This window comes from Podarcis bocagei (genome assembly GCF_964188305.1).
Source record: "Podarcis bocagei genome assembly, chromosome: 4".
In the NCBI taxonomy this organism is placed as follows: Eukaryota; Metazoa; Chordata; class Lepidosauria; order Squamata; family Lacertidae; genus Podarcis; species Podarcis bocagei.
The window spans coordinates 37,441,862-37,467,730 of NC_138128.1; the positions used below are offsets into that span (position 1 = coordinate 37,441,862).

General features: G+C 43.2%; 1 protein-coding gene across 4 annotated transcripts in view; it reads left to right on the top strand.

The window, feature by feature from the left end:
- The window catches only part of SNED1 (sushi, nidogen and EGF like domains 1), a 75,045-nt gene that overhangs the window by 14,642 nt on the left and 34,534 nt on the right, over window positions 1-25,869 (top strand). For 2 of the 4 annotated variants that reach the window (XM_081192138.1, XM_081192139.1), the window contains exons 2-10: window positions 13,871-14,158; window positions 14,411-14,551; window positions 16,635-16,797; window positions 19,553-19,678; window positions 21,296-21,409; window positions 22,940-23,053; window positions 23,444-23,557; window positions 23,765-23,881; window positions 24,478-24,603. In XM_081192138.1, coding sequence (XP_081048264.1) covers window positions 13,871-14,158; window positions 14,411-14,551; window positions 16,635-16,797; window positions 19,553-19,678; window positions 21,296-21,409; window positions 22,940-23,053; window positions 23,444-23,557; window positions 23,765-23,881; window positions 24,478-24,603 — 1,303 coding nt within the window. Of the gene's footprint in view, window positions 1-13,870; window positions 14,159-14,410; window positions 14,582-16,634; window positions 16,798-19,552; window positions 19,679-21,295; window positions 21,410-22,939; window positions 23,054-23,443; window positions 23,558-23,764; window positions 23,882-24,477; window positions 24,604-25,869 lie in introns of those variants that run through there. The other 2 variants (XM_081192140.1, XM_081192141.1) reach the window with 2 other exon arrangements.

Sequence of the window (25,869 nt, forward strand, 5' to 3'; positions counted from 1 at the left end):
AAAGGAACCTTTCCTGGGGTGTGTCCACACACACACACACACACCCCTAAAAAAATGCTTTGTTGACATAAACCTACCTGTTTTAAAAGGAAGGAGAGTGCTTCAAGAGAGCCCAACACAGCAAAAGCCCTGACAATCAGCTGGGATCAGTTGCACTATGGGAGTCCCTATAGTGCAGCTGAGGGGGCAGAAGGAAGCTACTTGGACTCAAAGCACTTTAAATCCAAGCCACTTTCTGTGGAAAGAAATAAAAAAATACTACATTTTAAAACAGCATGTATTTCTTTCTCATTCCAGAGGAAGCAGTTTGTATTCAGTGCACTGGAGAAAACACTTTGAATACATCTTATTTCTCTGCAGAGAGGAAAATGACCCATTTTCAGGAGCATTTCCCCCTCTGTGTGGACTTCAAAGGGGCCCCATATAACTAATGATCATCTGATGAGTGGTTACAGGGAGGCTATGTGAAGGCATGCTCCAAGGACCAATCAGCTGGTTGGCGCTGAAAGATCTTCAAAGGAGGCTACCTTAACTGCTGCTCAGCACTTCCAGTACCTTTCTTTGGAGATGTGTTTTCATCGCCAAATACATCCACCTGTCAGCCTCCAGGGGGCAGGAGAAATAAGGCCTGCCTGGTGGATTCACTTCCCTAGCCCTTTTAAAGATGCTCATCTGGTGAAATTAAACCCTAGTTTATAAATTTGGCATAACAATACATGTGAACCAGGTTACTTTTCTGTTGCTGGCGTTGAAGTAAGATTCAGCTTCTCCTGAGAAATCTCTATGTGGGACAAGAAGCTATAGTTAGAACTGGATATGGAACAACTGATTGGTTCAAAATTGGGAAAGGAGTACGACAAGGCTGTATATTGTCTCCCCACTTATTTAACTTATATGCAGAATTCATCATGCGAAAGGCTGGGCTGCATGAATCCCAAGCCGGAATTAAGATCGCCGGAAGAAATATCAACAACCTCAGATATGCAGATGACACAACCTTGGTGACAGAAAGTGAGGAGGAATTAAAGAACCTTTTAATGAGGGTGAAAGAGGAGAGCGCAAAATATGGTCTGAAGCTCAACATCAAAAAAACGAAGATCATGGGCACTGGTCCCATCACCTCCTGGCAAATAGAAGGGGAAGAGATGGAGGCAGTGAGAGATTTTACTTTCTTAGGCTCCATGATCACTGCAGATGGTGACAGCAGTCACGAAATTAAAAGACGCCTGCTCCTTGGAAGAAAGGCGATGGCAAACCTAAACAGCATCTTAAAAAGCAGAGACATCACCTTACCAACAAAGGTCCGTATAGTTAAAGCCATGGTTTTCCCAGTAGTGATGTATGGAAGTGAGAGCTGGACCATAAAGAAGGCTGATCGCCGAAGAATTGATGCTTTTGAATTCTGGTGCTGGAGGAGACTCTTGAGAGTCCCATGGACTGCAAGGAGATCAAACGTATCCATTCTTAAGGAAATCAGCCCTGAGTGCTCACTGGAAGGACAGATCGTGAAGCTGAGGCTCCAATACTTTGGTCACCTCATGAGAAGAGAAGACTCCCTGGAAAAGACCCTGATGTTGGGAAAGGTTGAGGGCACAAGGAGAAGGGGACGACAGAGGACGAGATGGTTGGACAGTGTTCTCGAAGCTACAAACATGAGTCTGACCAAACTGCGGGAGGCAGTAGAAGACAGGAGTGCCTGGCGTGCTCTGGTCCATGGGGTCACGAAGAGTCGGACACGACTAAACGACTAAACAAAAAAATGGTGAATGGTATTGGAGAACAGCATTTTGTCAGCCTTGGGCAACAAAATGTATTGAGTCAGCTATGGTTCTGGGGGCTTTGGGTGAGACTTCTGGTCTATTTGGGATTAGCACCCACCAAACACATTGATCTGTATGAGCTCTTGGAAGCATAAGAATATCTACAGCTCAAAGCTGTCAGTCCTTGGTTTCATTTTGGATTTGCAGTAACACTGCAGTCCTATACAGTGGTACCTCTGGTTATGAACTTAATTCATTCCAGAGGTCCGTTCTTAACCTGAAACCGTTCTTAACCTGAGGTACCACTTTAGCTAATGGGTCTCCCGCTGTCACCACACCGCTGGTGCGCGATTTCCATTCTCATCCTGAGGTAAAGTTCTTAACCTGAGGTACTACTTCCAGGTTAGCGGAGTCTGTAACCCGAAGTGTTTGTAACCCGAGGTGTTTGTAACCCCAGGTACCACTGTACACATTTACCTAGGTGCAGTACTCATTGAATTCAGTGGGACTTACTTCTGGGTAGACATGCATGTGGTTGTGCTCTATGAGACAAATTGCAAAGAAGTAGCTGTGTTAAGGCATGCAACAAAAAATAAAAGGGTCTATGACACTTGAAAAAAATAGTGGCTGATGCATCTAGCAAAAGTGTCTTACAGTATTGCAGGCTTATTGCTGTAATACATTTGTTAGTTTTTAAGGTGCCATAGTCCGAACATTCCAAAGCACCACTTGTTTTTTGTTTGTTGTTTTCCACTAAAGGAAAATCAGTACAACCTTATGGCGGGGGGCGGGAGGTCTTTAGAGTTTTCAAATGGATCCTCTGCTGCCAATTGTTTGAGCTATTGAAGAACTGTGTTTTTGAGCTTTCTTAAATGTCAGCCACTAAAGAAGGGCACCACATGTTTCCGAGCATGTTAAGCTGATGTTTACTTTTTGTTTCCCCTGTCCTCCCCCACCCCACAACTCCCTCGTGAGTGTTAATAAGCTGCAGGGTTCACCCAGAAGATTGTGCTGTTCTTTGCACCACTGTATGAAGCTTGGGAATGTTCTATTTTTATCTTTAAAGACATTGGCCAGGATGTGACAAAAGCTCATCTGGAATAAGTAAAGATTTTTCCCCCCCCCCAATTGTGGGGCTGTGACTTTTCCAGATAAAGAAAAAACTTCTAACTGTAAATGGGAGAGGCCCATTGCTCTGTAAGAACACCAACTGCCCTTTTTGCTAAAGTGGATTATGTTTCTCGCATGAGATACATGGGTGGTGTCCAGATTGGCACATATGTTTGTGGGTGCGTTACTTTTTGGATTTCTTCTTTGGGGGTTAGGTATTCTTTGGCTTGGGAGCTTTTTTCCCCCCTTCGTGATGTTTCTGGGTTTAATTTAGATTTTTCTCCTAATTGTTTTGCTTTCATGTGTTGTGTTTATCATTTTCCTGCTCAGTTTCTTTTTTAGATTCCGAAAACAGTTTCTGCATGAGTGCATCATCCATGACATATGTCATCAGCAGGTGGCTCTGACAAATGGCAACAATTAGAAATGGGGCACTCTCTGGGAAAACTTGTGAACCCCCTTCCTGGTGTGGCTTCCCACAATATCTGCAAAGTGTGGATCTTGTGATTCATATACCTCTACTCTGTACATACATGGAGTGCATCTGCATTTAATTTAGGAATGTGCATTTTCAAACAGAATCTAGATGCAATGGCTTTCAAAAATAGTTATTTATAAATTGGAAGCCACATCTTAAAGACTTTGTTCAGCCAACTCTCCTAAAATATAAATGACAAGAGCATCTCCAGATGAGTCCCACTCTAGAGTTTGCCTTGAATGTGCACATGGCTAGTGAGGAATGCAGATGTTATCCCCTAAAGAAATGTATACACCAGGCTAGTTTGGAACAAACAAGAGGGAGTTCTTTATAATGCCATAGATGCATGTACAGTCTCTCACCATGTGAAATGGAAGCTGTTGGGCTACATGAGATAATAGTTGGATTGAGTAAATGTGCAGTGTATGCCCTTAGGTGATCCTAGGCTATCTCCAACGTCAGCTGAGTGTGCTTAAGCTACATTCCTAAGCACATTTGTGTGGAAGTACATGCTGCTAGAGCTTATTTCCAATGAAGTGCACTTAGGACTGAAGTTTTAGTTTGTCATTTAAAACTGTGAAGGATGAAGAGAGACATCAGAAGGTGCCTATCTGGAGATGCTGCGGATTCAATCAGGGATATTCTGCATGCAAACCAGATGCTCTACTACTGAGTTGCATCTTTTCCCCTTTGAACTTATATCCTTCCATATTTTGACTTGGTATCTCTTAAGTTCCCCTGTATATGCATATAGAACTGATTTCCGCCCATGACTACGGGCAAGGAATGAATGAGCCATCTTGTGAATGCATGAGCCTTTCCTGAATCCCAGCTTTGCAGCAGTGGCAAATAAAACTATTCCCTGCATTATCTGTTGTAGTCAGAGGACAAGGCTTGGTAGAACATTCTAATAACTCAAGACATGCAAAGCATTTTCAAATGACAAACTGAAAACTCAAGCCTCCTTTTAAAGTAAACGCCACTGAAATCAGCAGCACTTACTTCCATGTAAATGTGCTGAGGCTCTCAGTGGCTGTTTGCTGTGACATCCTCGTTTTGTTTTGTTTTCTGTGGACATGCTCCTGGCATCTAAATAACCTGGATTGCTTTGAAAAATCCCAACTAGCTTTAGGCAGCTCTTTCTGAAAATCTTGGCCTCTGCTTCATCCCATATTGCTTTAATAATAGGAAGAATGTTCCCATGTGGACATTAAAAGGTTACTAAGAATTTATGAAACAGTAATCTTATTCCCCTTAGTCATGGCAATAACTCAACATGTGTTTACACAGAAGGGTTTGCCTCATACAAAATGCTGACCTGAGGGGTTGCTATACCAAATTCTTCAGCAATATGCTCCGGTAAGCTCTAGCCCTAGCATCAAGAACATGTAGAGGTTAGAGGGGTTTTTTTGTTTTTCATTCTCCATGCAACCCAGCTGGGAAACAAAGCAACAGTGAACTGCAATGTGTAAAAAAAATCTTGGGCTTACAACCTTTTTTCAGGAAAAGTGTATGTTGATCAGTTTGAGTAGGAATGTCAAAAAGGGTCACAAGGAGTGTGAATTTGTTAACTTTTGAGGTGGTTTTGCAATCCTTCTCTTACAGAGGTTTTTGAGCCATATAGAACAAAACCTCTGTTGCTTGCTGGTGAGATTATTCAACACTTATTTTAACCATCTGGATGCAGGGCCCGTTAATATTTGGCAGCTATGATTTTCAGTTAGCAAATCTAGAGGTTCTCTGGGTTAGTCATATCCACACTACATTTAAAGAACTCTTAAACCACTTTAAGAATCCCAGAGAATTCTGGGAACTGTAGAATTCTGGGTTGCGTAAGTCTGTGAGGTCAGCACTCTTGATAAACTTCAGTTCCCACGATTCTTTGGGGGAAGGCATGACAGTTAAAGTGATATAAGAGTGCTTTAGATGTAATATGTGGGTGTGACACAAGGGGCCGTGTGTGTAGGCTGTCCTAGGTGTGCATGCTTTGTGTACATCACTTAGGCTGTGTACAAAGTTCAACCTTTGAAGTGCTATTGTTTCAGGATTCCTAGAAGCAGTTTTGTAGACATCACTGCAAGTGTCCATACCTGTATGCCATGCAGCCCACTTGAGGAGTTGTTAAATCATTGTCATCTGTACACACAGATGGCATTTCCTCTTCCACTAGTGTGCACTGGTATCATTGCTCCCTTCCCTATCAATGCCCACCTCACTCCAAATAAATAAATAAATAAATAAATTCAATCCTTCAAGTTTATTGATATACCAAAATGCTGGTAGCAGAAAAGGGATAGGTTTTGAAAACTAGGAAACATGTTTTAACCCCCATCAGCAGTCTAAGCATTAGGTTATGTGATCTGACTTACTATAATTTATTAACTTTGACCTATTAACTTTAACTTTTCTTAGCAGAATCTTTTTGTGATAAGATTGCTCTCAAAGCTCTTAAACTTCATCTTATGTAGAACTTCATTGGGATTTATTTGCATGAAAATATGTTTGATAAGCTGCCATACTCTCAGATGCATCCATAATTGAAATTGCCTTATTTTCCTTGCAAGAATTGGAGATACATACCTGGTTCGAGTGGTAATCCTTTTTGAGTGGAAAAACAGGCCGTGTTAGGGCGTTGTAGGGTCATTTAAACAGACTATTGATACATGAAATAATAAGGGCTAAAAACCTCTTGTTTTCCTTGTAAATGAATCTCCTTTCAGCTACATTCCTGCCCATTGTTCACCCTCCACCACCAACCATGAATTCTATTCCTCTACTATAAAAACTGAAAAACAACAAAAGCTCATTTTCTTTCAGTGCCTTACATGATTTTGTTCCAATTATAAATTTGACAGGGCCAGTCTGATGAACTAATCCCAATGGGATTCCATTTTTGTTTTGAGTCATAAGATGTACAGTGGTACCTTGGGTTACAGATGCTTCAGGTTACAGACTCTGCTAACCTGGAAGTAGTACCTCGGGTTAAGAACTTTACTTCAGGATGAGAACAGAAATTGCGTGGCGGCTGCGCAGCGGCAGTGGGAGGCCCCATTAGCTAAAGTGGTACCTCAGGTTAAGAACAGTTTCAGGTTAAGAACGGACCTCCAGAACAAATTAAGTTCTTAACAAGAGGTACACTGTAGTCTTAAAATCTGTCCAATTGATGCTCATAAATTGTGCCAGAAGTGATATTGGCGCTTCCATCTTTTGCCTATGACAGTTCCATTTCTTTGAGCCAAAATGGTTCCTTCCTTACAATGTTTGATAAAATCTCTCATGACCTCAATGACTTCTAAGAAGAATGCACTTGTATGTTGTCTCATGACTTCAGAACTCCCTCTCCGTCTCTCTGCCATCTAGACTGCAGGTAAGCCCTGCTTGGTTGCTCAGACTACTTGTATGTAAGAAAACATGCAAGGGGAAGTCCACTGCCAAGTCCCATTCCCTCTCAGTCAGTTTTGATCCTTCCATAAGCTTGAGGGGGACACTGCTGTATTGTACTTCATGCTGGGCTCTCCAAGCAATTTGGAAGCCCTGAATTTCCAGGGTTCTGAATCATGTGGTGAGTCTCTACAAGTAGAGGTGACTCCGTCCTTCAGACCTTCACCCACAAATTCATTGTGGATGGTAAACTCAATGAAGGTGATGCACCAGAGGTTGTAGGCTTACCAGCATGCATCCCTTCTGCTCCTTTTGTGCTTCCTTACCTGAATTCAGTTTGGGCTTCGTACATGTACAGCAAGGGTGAGGAACCTTTTGCAGCTCAAGGGCCACATTCCCATCCATACAATCTTCTGGGGGCCACATCCCAGTAGTGGACAGGGCCAGGATCAAAAGTGGGTGGCGCAGCACATGTTAACTTACTCACACATCCTTCTCAAGACTCCTTCTTGGCAAGCAAGAAACATTATCAAAGACACATTCTAACCAGACACAACATCCAAAGAAGGACCAGTGTAGGATGTGCCATGGTAATGGAAGTGTGTCTGCGAAGGGTTGTGTTGCCTACATGGTGAAAGGGTGACTTTGCAGGCTTTGGAAGAATGTTTAGGCATTTGTAGAATTCACCCATGCTGGGCCTGTGTGTGGGAAGTAGCTTTGTTAAGGCTGTGGCAAGCTAGTCCACAACTGAATGGCATGGAGTTGAGAGCCAATGAGACATGATTGTTCTCACTGCTGAGCTAGAACAAAATACCTAGGATTTTGGTGGGGTGTTGAACTCTCCTAACTTGTGCGTGTTTTATTGCTTTTTTATTCTTTTGTTCATGCATTCTGTTGCAACGTTTTATGCTGCCCTTCTGGTGAAAAAGCACCAGTCAAGGCAACTTGCAGCATTTAAAATTTAAATATCAGTTCAGCAATATATAAAATAATCAACCAAGGAGACAGCTTCAGGTGTTAATGTCAAGCATAAATATTATCTGTCTCATCAAATAAAATCCTGCCAGAGCAAAATGGGTCTTTTGTGTCCATGTTTCACAGGACAAAGTGTTTCATAATCAAGGTGGACCCCTCTCTCATCCCATTCATCCATGCTTCCACCCGAGGTGAGCCACAGAGGTCTCTTTAGGAGCAGGCAGGATGATTTGAGAAGAGACAGCCCCCAAGCCTAAGGTCTCCTGATCTAAACCATTTAGGGCTGATGATCACCAACACTTTGGCTTATGCTGGAAACCAGATTGGTAACCAGTGCAGCTGCTGCAGAATGGTGTCATATGATCTCATGTGTGTGTGCCCAGCAATATTTTTGTAGCTGCATTCTAAACCTGCTGAAGCTTCCAAAGATTTTCAAACATTAGCCCTATGTAGAGCATACTAGATGTATTATCTGTGGTTCCTGTAGTTGCATCTAACATCAAAAGCCTTATGACACAAGTACAAGAATTAGGACTGCAGTGTATGCCTACTCAGAAGTAACTCCTACTGAGTTCCATGGGGCTTACTCCCAGGTAAGTGTGACTAGGATTGCAGCCTTAAGCAATTAGCTGATTAAAGATTTTTTTCAAAAAAAATATTGTAGTCCCCTAAGAAAATAATAACAAAAAATGTTTAAATACCGTTTACAAAAACTTTCAACAGTGGTGCATCTAGGGTTGGACATCAGGGACCGGGTTCAGGGATCTGCAGTCCAAATGACTGCCCAGGGGGCAATAAATGATAGGGCAGTTCTTGGGCTGGCATGGATGTGCCAGGGTCAGCCAAGGGTGTGGCCAGGCATGTATATGGTCACAAATGCTCATTTTTATTTTTATTTACTTTTAAAATACTTTAATCATTTCTACAACACAAGCAAATGTGCTTAGCATTAGGGAAGCAGAAACAAACCATGTTTTATTCCTGTAGCCATGGCGATGCTATGTCTTAAGTGAGTTCAAAATGTGAATTCGCATATGCTCAGAGTATCTATCTATCTGTCTATCTATCTCTATCATCTATCTATCTATCTATCTATCTATCTATCATCTATCTATCTATCTATCTCTATCATCTATCTATCTATCTATCTATCTATCATCTATCTATCTATCTATCTATCTATCTATCTATCTATCTATCATCTATCTAAATGGTAGGCAAACTGCTTTTTCAGTTACTTTTTGCTGTATCAGAAATGTAGAGCCTGGAATGGAGATGGTGGTTTGGGAGGGAAATGACATATTAACTGTGTGTTTCACAATGAAATAATACACATGGTTGTTTAAGCCCCAACCTTGTCATAAGGCCATCAAATCCAGGGTCTAATATTACCTACCTATGATGTCCAGAGCATTGTCTTTGAGGGAGGCATCCTCTCTTTTCTCTCGCATAGGAGGGAATGCCTCTTCTAAGAAGATGACTGCTATTGCTGAGCTTAAGCAGTCATGCATTCCTCCAGTCAATAGAGGGCAGGGTTAATACTAACAGATAGGGAAGATGCAGTTTATGGTTTCCAGCCTAACACCTAAGCTCAGCAACTGCCTCCTCTGCGTTTTCTCTCTCCTCCTGCACAAAGCAGCCATGAAACTATCTCTCACGATTGTAGGCTTAGAATCCGAAGCCATCCATGTGCATATGAAGTAACTGTTAAGTAAAGAACTTTTTTTCCCTTGACCTATGGGACTCTGTGCAATTTTTTATTCTATTAAGCAATGCTAGCGATGTGTGGATCAGACAGACGATGGGTGGTGAATTAGCTCCTGCTTCCAAACTCTTTTTACTCTGCTAAATATATATATATATATATATATATATATATATATATATATATATATATATATATGCAGGTTTTGGTGTCTTCGGGTGTCTTCCCGTGTAAGAGTTGGGGTGTCTAGGCGACGTTTCGACGAGGTCTCACTCGTCATCTTCAGGCTGGTGCTTTCGGCTTCTTGTTACTGGAACAGAGCAGGATCTCAGTGTTTGAGTTCCTATAAATACTGTTGAGGGGGTGTGGTGTATAGCCTCCAACGTTCTGGGCAGAGAGGAAGTTCCCAGGTTAGTGTGTCTTTTCTTCTTTTGTTCATTAATTACTTGAGGGATATCTTGAGTGATTTCTTGAGTGATATTCTGAGTACCACTTAGGAGGGTCATTAGGTGTGGATTAGTTGCTAAAGCTTTCGTGTCTTGACCTCTTGACCTTGTGAAGAGTTTTTTCTGAGAAGATGGCTGTACTGCACTTAGTTGTGCTCTGGCTTGGCTTCGTGTATAGGGGTCTATGAAATACCCTGCAAAGTCTGCCCAGCCACGTACATTGGACAAACAAACAGACGAATAAATGCACGTATCGCAGAACACAAGAATGCCGTCAAAAAAGAAGAAAAAACTTCCTCTCTTTACCAACACATGAAAGAAACAGGACACGAAATTAATTTTTCAGATTCCAAATTGCTCTTTAACATGGAACACCACCACAAGAGAATAATCATGGAAGCCATCGAGATAGAGAAACACCCTCACAACATGAACAAGCGTGACGATACGTCCCGCCTGCCAGACATCTGGAAAATAGCCCTCCCCACAAAAACCGACACCAGAACCAGAGGCACACAGAACGCCATCTCCAATCAACCACACCAGACCCAAACCCAGACCCTCTCCACAGATAAATTACAGACACCATCCAGTAGCCAAACCATAGTGGCACCTCCGGATGCTGCACCCCCCTGCAATCCCTACACAGATCTGGCTGGCACAGGGCACAAAACCACAGCTCGCCCCTATACACGAAGCCAAGCCAGAGCACAACTAAGTGCAGTACAGCCATCTTCTCAGAAAAAACTCTTCACAAGGTCAAGAGGTCAAGACACGAAAGCTTTAGCAACTAATCCACACCTAATGACCCTCCTAAGTGGTACTCAGAATATCACTCAAGAAATCACTCAAGATATCCCTCAAGTAATTAATGAACAAAAGAAGAAAAGACACACTAACCTGGGAACTTCCTCTCTGCCCAGAACGTTGGAGGCTATACACCACACCCCCTCAACAGTATTTATAGGAACTCAAACACTGAGATCCTGCTCTGTTCCAGTAACAAGAAGCCGAAAGCACCAGCCTGAAGATGACGAGTGAGACCTCGTCGAAACGTCGCCTAGACACCCCAACTCTTACACGGGAAGACACCCGAAGACACCAAAACCTGCATTCCTGTACCCGTGAAAATCTACGAAAGCATATATATATATATATATATACACACACACATACATACTATAAGTCAACAGCTTTTATTTTTTTGAAACATATTAGTAATGTCACGTGTCTTCCCCTAACAAAACTAATGATTCTTTCTTCAGAATGATTATTTTTCATTCATATGCATATTTAATTGATGAATTGACTAAAACTCCTATTATTAATTGACCAAGTGTCAGATCCAGGCTTAGCTGTGCTTAAAACATGACACATTGATTTCAATGGGTCGACTCTAATGATGGCTAAGTTTGCATCTAGTACTAGGGTTTTTTAATTGGATGGTAGCCCCAAGAGGAAAGTAATGTTGGTTGGTTGGAGCTGGCCCTTACTGAGACAGCTTCTGGTAGCCAACCAATGCTCTTCAAGGTGCTCCTCTTCCAAAGCAGAGCACATGCAGGTTTCATGTTGCCTGTGTTAATCTGCCTTTAATCTGTTTTACATCTGCAGAGGGACTGGACTCCACCTTCACTTTCCTGTGCTCTGCTGTACAATGATGCTGTGATTCGCAGGCTCTCCTTAGATTCCAAGCCCATGACTGGCCACTCACGCATATACACAAAGCATTATTTGAATTCAGAGTTTGCTCACCAGAGTGAAACAGCCTCCTCTCCTCACCTCCCCGCCTCCCAATGTCACACCTGCATTTCAGACCACATTCCATCCACAAACAAGGCTTTAGCTTCTTTCCCCAGCAGAATTTTCCTGCTCCTTTCTGTACAGGCCAGAGTTCAGAAGGTTTGTGGTTTCTTCTCATTCCAGAGAAGTGAGTGATCCTTGTGTGCACATGGAACACGAAGGAGTCACCAAGCCAGAGGGGGCTTCCTGGGGGTGGGGGGCAAAGGACTAACTTGGGCTTGGGTTTCTCTTGTGAAATGCTCCTTTCGGTGGTAAGCAAGGCACCGCTTGCAAAAAAACAAAAAAATGTTGGCATGCCGCACATGGGGGCTCATTATTACTAATTCCCTGCCTGCTTTGGAAAATGCTACGGTAAAGAGAAAGCTGTCGACAAATGCTTTGCAGCATAGCCTAGCCAAACTCAATGGAACTTGTGGTTTAACTTAGGAACCCTCTAGTTTCTAGTCTTAGAACTGTCCTTGCCAACTTTAGAGTCAAAACTCTGCTGCTTGACCAGAGAGGTACACACTACAGAAACCATAATATGCTTAATTTACCAGATGATTAACCAAACCAACAATGTGCAATATACTAATAAAAACAAATCTGAATCAGTAGCAAGATGGATGCCCTAGGTGACACAATTTGAAAGGGACAATAAGGATAGCGTCTCCAAAGCTGCTGTGGGACCAGTTTTGCACAGAGGAGCCCACATCAAGACTGCAGTGGCTGCAGTTAAAGCTTAATACCTTGCATGAAGGCATCTGCAAAGCAAATTGCCCCTAGAGCAGGGGTGGGGAAGCTGTGGCCTTCCAGATATTGCTGGACTGCAGCTCCTATCACCCCTGGCCATTGACCATGCCAGCTTGAGCTGATAGAAGTTGGAGCCCAGTATCCGTAGGGATGCAGCTTCACATGATACAGTCAGAGTCATTCAGTAGTGAGGGAAGGAGCAAAAAGGAGCAAGAGACCTTTTTCAATCTGGTTCTTCAAAAAAAATGCCCCTCCAACCCATTGGGACATAACCCAAATCGATCAACTGTGATCTGGCTGTGGGCCCAGAAAAAAAGCATGTGATAATCACCCTTCTTGAACTGCAGCAGTTCAGAATGAAGGCAAGAGATTGCATGATCAAATGCTCCCTGCCCCATTGAAATCTTAGCAGACTGAGGAATATGATTCCATTCCAGGTAGTTTTTTAAGCAGTCAAGTATGCAGTCAACACTAGCATACTGAACTGTAAAGTCAAATGAGGGCTCTGCTGGATTACTTCTCTGAATGTGTAGATTGATCCCGGTTCTTCCTTTTTCATGTGGAAAATTCTATCTACTACTGCTCTGCCTCCTGTCTCTGTTGTGTCAGTCACAAATGTTGCAGGCTCAGGATATGATATTAATCAACAAAGGTGTATAAATGGGGTGAAACAGTCCAGTGTAGTAAGGAAGGAGAGATGACATCCTGCCCGCAAGGGTTTTGATTTTAAGAGAGGGAGTGGTGTCTCCCCTGCTCCAGCAGAGCTGCTCGTGTATATATACCCCAGTGTCTTTACCTTGACCAAAGAGGCAATAAATAACCTCCTCCATCTCCTAGTCCCTTCAGAATAAACCCTTTTGCCTCTTTAACATGAGAAAGTGAATAGTAAGTCCTGCTGCCTTGTGAGGTGAGTGACCCAAACGAACTGCACCCTGTTTGTTCAAATCACTGTGGCTACCGCAGTTTTCTCAGCTGTTCCTCCTTCCTTTGGCCCATCTCCGGCAGGAGAACAGGGCATGACTTGTTCTGCCTCCTTTCTCAGACCCCTTGGCCATGGCTCTCAAGCCCTCATGTGCAGCAAGCAAGTGGCAGGGGTGGAGAGAGTGGGAAGGGGGGTGTTTGAAAGGAAAGGCAGTTCCCTGGATTATTTTTTTGGCACACAGTTTCTCATCTACAAGCTAGAAGGGTGGTGTGCCTGCATTTTAAAGGCTAGGAGGGGGAACACGTACTTAGAAAAAGAAAACTTTCTAAAGTGTGAGGCTTGTCTTGTGGGGCAGATCCTTCCTGAATTTTTCTGCCGTCTCTGCATCCTTTTTTTAAAATCACCAGTGGAAGGCATGCAAGAGAACAAACAACCTTCAGGCATAGCAATGTTTCTACCCACTGCAGAAAGTTAGGGCCCACAAGTTCAATTTAATTCAAATCCCCGGATTGTTTACCCTTTTTCCTTTTCCACCATGCCTCACTTTTTTCTCCTGTCTAGGTCAACAACAATGGAATCATTTCCTTTTTGAAAGAAGTGTCTCAGTTTACACCAGTGGCTTTCCCCATCTCCAATGACCGGCGTGTAGTTGCTGCTTTCTGGGCAGACGTAGATAACCGGCGTGCAGGGCAAGTGCATTACCGGGAAACTAAGGACCAAGCCATTTTGATGAGGGCCACTAAGGACATCCGACAATATTTCCCAGAATTCCCACAGTTCTCTGCCCAATGGGTATTCGTGGCCACTTGGTACCAGGTCACATTTTTTGGAGGAAACTCGCTTTCTCCGGTAAGTGGCGAAGGATGTTGGTGTTGGGTACTGGATAAGGGGGTTATTTTCCATAGTGCATATTGGGGTAACCAATGTGGTCGAATTACAACTCACGTAATCCTTGACCATGCTGTCTGGGACTTACGGGAGCTGTAACCCAACAACTTCCAGAGGGCACTATGTATACAGTGGTACCTCGGGTTACTAATTATGCCGTTTATTGTGACATTTTCATTGCGGCTTTTGCGGTACTGTTCTTTTTTCTTTCAGGTTAACACCTTCCAAATAGTCCTCATCACCGACGGCATGCTGTCCTTCACTATCTTCAACTACGAGTCCATCACCTGGACCACCGGAATGCATGCCAGCAGTGGAGGAGACTCAGCAGGCCTGGGAGGCATTGCGGCCCAGGTAGACTCCATGGTCACACCTTGCAAGCAAGTCTTCTTTCTAATACATGGCGTGCATTTTTCCAGACAGTAGTATTGAAATAGCAAGGCAATATTTCCTCAGCCCCAATTTCTCTCTCTTACTCTCTCTTCAAAGCCATATAGGGGGCTTTGTGATAGAGCAACCACAGCTCTTTACATTGGCCAGTGCCTCATGGTTCCTTCCCATCACAACCTCAGACTCTATAAAGAGCCACCCAGCAGAGGCTGCAGCAAGTACAGCCTCCCTTTGGTACCCCCCCCCCAATTCTGGTGTGCTGTTTTCTTTCTTTTAACTAGTGGCTGTTCAGATGTGTGAATTTACCACTAATTGATCTGTGCTTGGCTGGCTGCCGGCTCTCATCTGAGTGTCTCCGGTAGGCAGGAAATTGCAGGTGTAAAGGAAATGGACCCATTTTCAATCCCAGAAATTCAGAAGTGCAGGCTTTTTATGACTGTAAACAGAGCAGTAACCACATGCTTTGGAATACTGTACAGTGCTTCAGGAACACCCTGCCCCAGTCCAGCCAAAGCAGGAGAGAGAGAGAGAGAGAGAGAGAGAGAGAGAGAGAGAGAGAGAGAGAGAGAGAGAGAGAGAGGAAGTTGAAAAGTTTTTCACCAGGCTTGTGACCAAGTTTGCAAAAACGTGCTGCTGTAACTCGCAAGGCGATAGAGTGCCTCGGCACGAGCACCTCACGGCTCAGCATGGCAAAGGCTTCTGCTTGGCTAGAGCTAGCAAATCTGTTCTCGTTTCACGGAAAGGAGCGAGAGTGTCCAAGATTCTCTTGGATTCACCCTGTGCAGATGAATGAGGATGAAAATAGGCTCAGCGTTCTGTGTGCGTTCCAGCAAGTGAGTCATGGATGTGTGGGGATTGCTGAAGCTTTATGGTGCCAAGAGCCATTTGGGAGAAGGGTTGCAATAAGTAGATCATCCAATCCCTCTCCCTGTCACCTTTTTTTCTTTTTCCTTTTAATGCTGACAGTTCCTCATGTGTCATAGCCAAGACCTTTAATCATAGCTGACATGCAAAACAGTTACAGGATGCCTTCGAGGATCCTTGACTGCTCAGATGTTCTGAAAGCAACTGAAATCGAGGCTCCATTGTGATGGGTGCCCTGGAGAAAGAATGCTTGCCTCAAAGCAGCCTTGCAAATAAGTTGGTCGCCCACAAAAATGTGCACTAACTGCCAGCGAACATTAGTCATTTATGGCCTGAAAAGAAAGAGCGAGCCAGCTTCCGTAAACTTTCCTCGCATGGTGGCCACAGATAAATTATCTTCATCACAGGTGATCAGGCAAATGGTTGTTTACATGGCTGCTCAAAGAAATTGCATTCTGAATATATTTATTACATTTATGTAATAAATATATTTATTACATTTATGTCCCAACTTCTTTTTATTTCCTGTGGAAATAAAGGTGGTGCACCTAGGGGAAAGGAAACGGAGGGAAGTCAGGTTAAAGAGAACCTCCAAAAGATATTTTCTTTTTTCTTTCTCTTTCTTTTTCTTCTCTTCTTTCTCTTTCTTTGCTTCTCTTTACTCTTATTTCACTTTTTATTTTTTATGTTGGATATTTTATATATTTAATTCTGCTTGATGGAAAATAATTGTCGAAGTTGAAATTATAAAACCAATAAAATTTTATTTACATACATAGGGTTCTCCCATTCAGGCACTGATCAGACACAAGCCTACATGTTTACTGCATCATGGGCCTTCAGACCATAGTCCTAGATCTTGCATGATAGGGAAGAAATGGGAAAAGACATCCAAGTCCTGGAAGGAATTCTTTTCTTAGCAAACTGCTGCCCCCCCCCCATCAGGGACTGGAAGAGTTGTTGTGCTGGGGGGTGTACTGCCTCTGATCCAAAGCAGGAAATTTTCAGGTGGGAAGTGGTTGTAGCAGTAACCAATATGCAGAGGAATGCTTCCCTTCCTTGTGTTCTTGCAGTCCATTCTTCTGCAGGGCACTGGGGGGGAAGAGAGAAGTCCCTTGCCTATCCCCACAGCTGCCCTGCTTTCCCCAGCGAGAGGTTTCACTCTCTGCCCTTGTCTTCCTAGGCAGGTTTCAATGCCGGTGATGGAAAGCGGTATTTTAACATCCCCGGATCCCGCACTGATGACATTGTCGACGTGGAGATGACGACAAATGTGGGTATCCCCGGGCGCTGGGTGTTCAGAATCGATGATGCCCAGGTGCAAGTGGGGGGCTGCAACAACACAAGTAAGAGGACAGCAGTTAGGTTTATTTAACCAAACCAATTCTTCCATCCCTTCTCTTTGTCCCTGTGAAAATCCCAGCGCTTATGAAAGAAAGGCAGCCGCTATGCAGCTGGGGTAGTTTGGGTGTGGCAAGTGGAAGCCCTATTTTCTTCTGTGCATAAATATGGCCAGCAGGACATGGGAAGCACTGGTGGAGGAGCCATGTTCAGGCTGCCATTTGGGAGGATATGATTTTATTGCTGCATGAAACCAAGAGCGTGTCTCTGGCTGCTGGTGAGCTGTGATGTCTTTTGCCACTGCCGGCTCAAGTTTTAGAATGAGGCAAGGGGAGAACCTGGAGATAAATAAATGTAGGATTATGTGTAAAATGGGCCTCCAGGCTTAGAACTGCAAGCTTTAAATGGTAGATGCTCTCTGAATGGTTGGTCAGTCATAGAGTTGATTGGTCATAGAGTAAATAAGTGCAATCCTAGACATGTCTACTCAGAAGTAATTCAGTTGGGGGTACTCCCAGCTAAGTGTGTGTAGGATTGCAGCCCTAGTTTAATTGGGGTGGGCCAATTTCAAATCATGAGACTGAGTTAAGGTCATGCATGTTTGGTTTTCAGCTACTTTGATGTTACCATAATATGCGATGAAAAGCAAAATATGAAAGATGGCCTTGCCTTTTAACAGTAACTGGAATTTCAAATGTATCTCCCAACTTTCTTTGTATCATACACTTCTTCATTGCCAGAGTACTTTATAGCTGTTTTGCCTGTGCATGTGTGTGTGGTGTTGCTGTTTTGCATATCTGCTATTTAATATTGTAAGAATGGGAAAATTCTTAATAAAAAAATTGCGAGAGAAAGTACACTTTTAAGACTCTAAGGGCTTGTGTACATCAGAGTTTACTGTGTGTTTGTGTTCTCATTTAATTTGTGTAGTCCACATGATGTTACCCTCCAACAATACCAGTCGTGATGCTTTCCCCCTGCAAATCTAAATTTACCCAATATGGGGATAATCTGTTAAATTGGGGAAAATCAGGCTCCAAACTTCTCCACGTGGGTTTGCAGCAATTTGTGTGTGTGTGTGTGTGTGTGTTTGGGTGGGTGAATCAATCATCACTGCCAGTCCCCTTACCACACCCACTACTGTGTTTTCTGGCATCACTTGTCAGTATTTCTGGCACACTCCAGATGGGGGATGATGATGATGATCCTTCAGATGTGCACAAAGCTAGAAAACTACACAAGCAAATTTACAATTGCTTGACCGTGTGCCTTTGCTCACTTCCTGGGTAGGTACATGTGCATCTGTGCATGTGCCCTGTCAGTACTTAATTGGCATAATGGAACCTACAAGTTGAAAGGTAGGAACAGGAAAGACCAAAATTTCTCCATGTATGCAAATTTAGATATGGGTAGCTGCAGACTCCTCCAGTTTAATTTGAATGAGGAAAAAGTGGATTACTTTACCTTTAATGCTCAAATGTGGAGAGGCTTTAAAATGCATAAAATATCACATTTCAGCTCTGTGATCAGTTAGTGTAATCCTAGTAGAGATGTCTCTGCCACCATTTGCTTCTTTGGACTGCAGAAGGAAGATGCTGCTAGGTTCTACTAGAAATGTTGCCATTTGCAAATCTGTTCCACAGGGCTCATAAAATACCTCTCTACAAATTGGTGAGGAGCCTAAATACAATATGTATTACATGTATACTGTAATAGTCTTCCTCAAACTGGCTATTGGTGTATGCAGTTTCTTGTCACAACAATTCCCCAACATTGGCACATATTTCCAAACAAAAACATATACCCAGACTTTACCAGATCTATGGCTGCTTAGGCTCACATGAGTTCTCTTCTGACTCTGAGACCAAGACTTGACTAATCTGCCTATATTAAGGCTATGCGCCTCTCTACAGCTCTCTGGGGCTATATTTCACCCCTGAGATTGCCCCATCTTGGGAAATCAAGTGGTTTGCTATCTGACTGTTTCCCAAACCATTTTGCCTTTGCTTACCATTGGTTCTTGAAGATCTAACCTTATTTTTAAGCATGCATTCACACACACACACACACACACACACACACACACACACACACACACACACTTTAATTTTTTGGTCAAAGAGTTATACAATGTTGCTGGCATTTACCCAGCTCTTGATTCTTGGTTTTGTCACCAAAATATTGTAACTTTCCTAAAGGCAAAGAGCATGTATTTGCAGAATGCATGTTATGGGGTGTGCGCAGTGGGACACAGAGCTGGCCTAAATTGTTGCATGTTTGAACTCTGTTCAGAATTTCTAAGCAGAAAGGAATACTGGTACAATCATTAACATTTTCTCTTTGTGAACTCCTAATAGTTTGCCTTTAATTGAGGATTAATTTGACATTTGATGGTCAAAATGATAATGTAAGACGTTTAGAGAGCAAACAAAAGTCTTGACATGAACAGCAGAGAGCAACACACACACACAAAACAAACAAATGGAAACAAATTTCATATACAGTATTCAAAATATTTTGAGATCGTACTATAACTTCCTACAAAATTTCAATCCAGTTTAAATGTGGATGTGCTAATTTGAATTGGAATGTGGCACTTCCATCCCTGAGCCCAGTGTGTTAATTACAGAGCAAACAGGGGCTGAGCAGCAGGGACAATGGAAGCTGGATCAGTTCAATGTTATTGTTGCTGCAACACATTCTAGTAGTTCTCTAGCTATGCTATCATTTGTTGAACACTGGGTGTGCTTCTTTGTGCAGCATCGGTGTGCCTGACACTCCGCCCTTGTCTGAATGGAGGGAAGTGTATTGAGGACTGCATCACAGGGAACCCCTCCTACACCTGTTCTTGTCTGGCTGGCTTCACTGGAAAGCGATGCCATATTGGTGAGTCTTGCTCATACTTTGCTCACAGTCTTCTATTGAGGGGCTTCAGTGAGCCTAAGAAGAACCTTGCCAGATCTGACCAAAGGCCCATCTAATCCAGTATTCTGTTTTCACAGTGACCAAGTAGATGCTTATGAGAAACCCATACGGAGGGCATGGTCCTCAACTGTGGAATCCAGAGATGTACTGCCTCTGATATTGGGGATAAATAGCCATCACGACTATAACCCACTGATAGCCTTACCTTACATGAACTTGTCTTTTTGAAACAATCCAAGTTGGCCATCGCCAGACCTTGTGGTAGCTAATTCCACAGTATTCGTCTATCCTGAATTTCTTCAGCTTCATTGGCTGACCTTGGGTTCCAGCATTATGAGAGATGGAGAAAACTTCAGCATGTATATTTTTATATACCTCTGTCATGTGCCCTCCTTATTTTTCTTTTTTATAAACTAAAAAGCCCCAAATGTAGTAAACGTTCTTCATATGAGTTTTGCTCCAATCCCCTTAATTATTTTGGCTTCCCTTTTCTCAGGGGCTGCTCATCCTGTTTCACCACGAGGTGAAATGGGAATGTTCTGTGTCCCCCCACCCCTGCTGCTGCCCCCCCATCCCTTTCGGTGAGATTTTCCAGTGAGTGTGGACTGGGTAGAATTCTGCAGGCCAGATAGAGATGCCTGGAAAGCTTCCTTTGGTCTCTGAGGTTCCCCACTACTGGTATAAGGCTTCTTCGTTTGCTAATATTTTAATTCATGTTTCTCTTGTTGGCTTATTACTGCCCACCTGCAGCTGCTCCATTCCTTGCTCTAGCTGTCCCATTCTTGAAGAACTGAATGCCCATGAGAACTGACCTATGTTTGTCTTTGGCATATTGTCATTATTAAATTAGCCAGTTACTTCTCTATTGAAGTGTCAGGGTGAACGAGGAACACACTAAAGCTTTCATTTCATGAAGTCCTGGGACACTTCTAGAAAACCTCTTTGTTGAGTTTTCTGCTTGATTTGTTTGCAAGAAGATTAGATGATGTTGACTAGTTAATAAGCATTTGTTCTGATTTGTTTTCAGGGAGGTTAGATGACATGTCAGAGAAAGTATTATCCCACACTTTGCAGTGCGTTTTTCTGTCACTTTCCATGTGACAAAAAGTTTAAGCTTTGGGAAAGTGGGCTTTTTGCACAAGACCTCCAAATAAAATATAATTTCACCATCTGAATTTGTTGGTATGAGATTGCATGTCATTCAAAAATAGCAATAGTCTGGAAGTGCCCCTGGTGACTGCTGCCATAATTAATGCTAATAGCTACTGCAGTGTTAGAAAGTTAAACCTGTTGACCTTAGGGAAGTCATTTCTAGCCTCTCAACTCCTATAATCCTCTACAGAGGCATTCAGGCTGTCGCCAGAGAAAAGGGTATATAACCCAAAGCATCTTAGCATAATCAAAAACATATAAAGGAAGGGTTTGTTTTCTGTCTTTGCATGCAATCCACACTTCTGGGAATGATGTATCCATAGTAGACATGCCTGGTTAATTACAGATGGTAATGCATGTGAAGTGTTTCGATTGAATGTATGAGAGCACACCCTACTTTTTCGCTTCCTTCCTATTACCTTCCAGATGTGGATGAGTGCACTTCCAGCCCATGTCAGAACAAAGCCTCCTGCATTGATGGCATCAACAGCTTCAGTTGCTGGTGTCCACCAGGATTTAAAGGAGCCATGTGTGAAGTTGGTGAGAAACATTGTGTAATTGCAAAAGGACAGGGAAATCAGATAACAGCTTACAGGCTGGTCTAGGTGGACAAAGTGTTTATAAAGGCATTCCAGTACCAGTACCCAGTACTTTTTTCTAGAAAAATAGGTGCCAGTACTCACCATGAAGTTGTTACAGTAAGTGCCACACTTTTAAACAACAACAACAAAAAGAGGTGCCAGTACTGCGTGACCTTGAGTACCCCCTGAAGAAGAAGAAAGCACTGCCAGTACCTCTTTATTTCAGTTCTAGTCTGGGGGTGGGGCTGAAGTTAGGGATGGCCTGCTCAAACTATGGTACTTTGTGGAACAAATTGGGATAGAAAGCAGTTAGCAGTTGGAGTGTGGGAACCGTACGCAGGAAAGTTGTCTTTCTAATTCTCTGCTGAAACATTCTGAATCAGGAAATGTTAGACTGTGCAAATCATAAAATGGTGTATGTTTAGGTGTTGCCTCCTCCCTTTAATCCTAGTGCCAGCATCCTTCCAAGTACTAGAGGGTGGCTAGTGTGCAGTCACAATAGTTTTTTATTCAGGTCTGGGGATGGGAGACCTTGGTGCAAAAGGTACAGGTGCCTTTCTGCAACACATATATGCACAATCATTCCCCAGAAGAACAGAACATATTTTTCCACAGCCTGCATAGGATAGAAGTATACTATGGCTGGAGAAAAGCAAAGAGGTAAATATGATCAGGTTTTGTACGTGGAAGTTTGTGTGTGTGTGTGTGTCCCTGTCCCACACAGCTATACCTGTGGCTGAATTAACCATGCAGCATACCTGAACCACTGCCCAGACAACACCTCTAAACAGAATGCCTTGTTCAGGGGCTTCTGTCTGGCTTGCCCTTTCCCAAACCAGAGCATTCCTTGGAGGCAAATCAAGTCAAGCGATTGATTCATTTGCCTGTTGATTGTTAAGAAAGTAACCATGCAATGCACTTCACGGTGTGCTATTCACTTGGCAAGGAGGTAGGGAAAGATGGACATAAATTTGGCATGTAAATGGCCACTAAAATGAGTCTTTGTGGCTGCTGCAGGCATCACCATCCTTCCCAATATTATGAGAACACTCCAAATTTATCTGGTTTCAGAAGTTCAGTTGCATTTTCCCAACCTTGCAAGAGCCATTGACTGCAAACTATAAGGTGTACAACAGATTGATAGAAGGCGGTTGTTACCAGAAATTGGCTTTTTGCAGCATCATTTTTTCTTGCACAGAGTCTGAAGAGAGCTGTAATTGAATCAAATGCCTAAGGAAGGCACTTGAGCTTTGAGAGACCATAACTTCCTATATTCTGCCATTTCCCAGACCCCACATAGCTTCTCACTACCTATGGTGTTACAGCCAAGAAATGCTACTAATTCTGAAAGCAGGAGAAGCATGTCTGGGAAAGGGACAAACTAAGACCCTTGTCTGAAGCACACCACACATGCTTGTTTGTATCAATGGAATGGGCAAATCTTTTGTGTTCTAATTTGAGCTCCATTTCTTGTTCTAAAACACTACAGAGGAGTCTCCATGTGAAGCCAAAGAGTGCCAGAATGGCGGGGAATGCCAAGTGGCCAACAGAACAGCTGTGTGCCTTTGCCAGCCAGGTTTTACAGGAGAAGATTGTGAGACAGGTGAGCTAACAATGAACACATTTAGGCCACCAGTCAAGCAGACAAAAAGAGGAATTTGGAAGATGTTCCAAGGTAAGTCAAGGGGATTCTACTATCAGAGGCTGGACCGCAAAAAGCCTATGTACACACATCCACAGTCCAGCAGCAAGCATGTCTTTTTCTGCACACGCATGGTGGAATTCTACGCTCTCTTCCATTGAGTGGACTTATGATACCATGGGGAAGCTTCACAACAGTGATTCCCAGCTCTATTTCTATTTCTACCTCCATCCTCATGAATGACAACCCTTGAATCCATCCATATGCAGAGACCTATATTTGTTTTAAACATGGCTAGGCCTGCAGTTGTGGTCAGTTGTTGATCTTTTTGTTGTTGTTTCTTCTTTGCAGAAATAAACGAATGTGATTCCAACCCATGCCTGAACGGTGGGCGATGTATGGACCTAGTGGACAATTACACCTGTGTGTGTGTGGCGCCATTCACAGGACAGCGCTGTGAAACAGGTGCCCTGATTTCATAACTGCGTGGTGGCACCCTCCTTCTCCTCCCCACATAGCCAGATTCCTCTCAGTGGCGGACTCTTTGCTCTGAGCCTCTCTTTCTTTACTCTGTCAGACTCTCTCCTTAGGCCCAGCCCTGTACTTATTGTTGTGTATAGTTATTCAGCTGCGTTGGGCTGTACTGAGGCTCCCTACTCTTCTCCGCTCTAGATCCTTCAGCCTGTGAGGGCAGGAACTGCAGGAACCGACAGACGTGCAACTATATCCGCCCAGGGCGCTACATCTGCACATGCTCTCCAGGCTACTATGGGAACAACTGTCAATATGGTGAGCAGGATGACCCCACATCACCTCAGAGAGATTGTCTAAATCGGGGATGGCAAACCTGTGGCTCTTCAGTTATTGTTGAGCCACAACTCTCACTATCCCTGACTGTTCCCATAAGGCCGAGGCTGATGGGAAATGGAATCTAATAATATAGGGGAAACTGGTTCCCTATCCCTGCTATAGTAGATTCATTGAAAAAACCTCTTCACCCTCATTTTCGTAAATGTGCACCCTTCGATTTAGGGTTTTAAGTTGTTTTATGAAATTTTTCAGCTACTTTTGGATCAGGTCTACTCAAATTAATCAAGTCATATATTTATCTAAGGTTCTTTTGCAGGCTTCCACTACTGAAAATTCCAAAACCCTAGCAACTATGCAGTTAGGATGCTTTTCCTGATATCCAACCAAAGTCCTTTGGGCTGCAGTTTGCACCCCATTATCTTCTCCACTGTAAACATGGAGAACAACTGAACCCCATCCTCCTTCAAAGTAATAATTCATGTGTTTGAAGAACACCTAGCCCTTTTTCTTTGTGCAATATTAACCTAGCATTTCCCCTCTCCTTATGTTGTTGATCTCTCACAAATATTTTGTAGGTGGGCCCAGAATGCCCAGTGCCTGCATGTCCAATCCATGTCAGAACGAAGGCACTTGCCTTGAAAGCAGCCAAGGATATGTGTGTGAGTGTGCGGAAGGATACACAGGCACTGACTGCGAAGACAGTAAGTGTACCCCAGTCTGTATACAAACTATACATTCTCTTTGCAGGGAGGGGTGCTTTACCCAAAGCAGCTATGTTGCAGTCTAGCATGAAAGTTCATATGGACAGGGGAGCCATTATATTGAGAATTGGGGTTTTGGTTTATAAACACAACGGTAGCAGAAAAGCAAATTAAAATACTATACTATCAAAACAGGGGTGGGAGGGTGGAAGTGGTGCTGGTCAGTGTTCATAGCTTTTCTCACTTTCAGTTTACAGGGGTGTGAGAAAATGCCTTTACACTCAGCCAGGGATGGAGTTCAGTTTAGGCTTCCCAGTGGAGGCAAGTTATTAAGAAACAGGCATGCGTGGAAGAGATAAGTGTTCCCCACCATAATAAGCTTGTCTGATTCAGACTCTGGCTTCACACTGTTGCTTTGGGTAAAATGAAACCCCACCACCAAAAAACAAACAAACGAAAACACCTCTTAGGGGAAATATGGAGAATTATGTGTGGTTGGACACTAAAATATATACATGGCCACTTGCATGTAGTGATGATGGCACAGACATCCCACCACAAGTTGCCGGTAGGGGAAGGACATGTTAACCAGTGATAGAAACTCTCAACGTAATGCCAATATAATGACTTAACCTGAACTACACACACACTATTTTCAAGAGCAAAGAGGCCTGTGATCTTGGCAAGTTCCCAGAGCCAACAAGTGCTCCAAAAGATGGCAGTCCTTTGGTTTCCATTAGATCAAAATGGGTTGTTTACATCAGCCCCTAACTGTGGGACCATATTCAACAAAGTCAGAGGTTCTCATACCTTTCTTTTTTTCACGCTTGTGTGTAGCAAGCTCTTCTTTTGATGATTCAGGTCCTATAACAGCCCTTTCCCAGTCTATATAGAGAATGGCCGCCCACTGACTTCCATCACACTGTTGCAATTCCTAATGCACCGCAGCGTGGCCAGGTGGTACTTCATTTAATGGAGAGTCTCCTGTGCTAAATTTATTACACACTCTGCAGTATTGTGGGAGCTGCAATTTTCTCCATCCTATCACTACGTCTTCCTGTTCTCCACCCCACTTGCCCCTATAAGTCTTTTTTGCAATCTTCCATTTGGAGGCAGTGACCCCATGCAAGGAAACACTGGCTCATGTCATTCTCCAGAAGGAGAGGGGAAATGGGTTGAGTGTGAGGTACGTCTCTTACAAGAAGCAATGAGGCTCATTAGAGTCACAACAGAGCACAGATAGGACCACAAGGGAGCCTTTGAAAG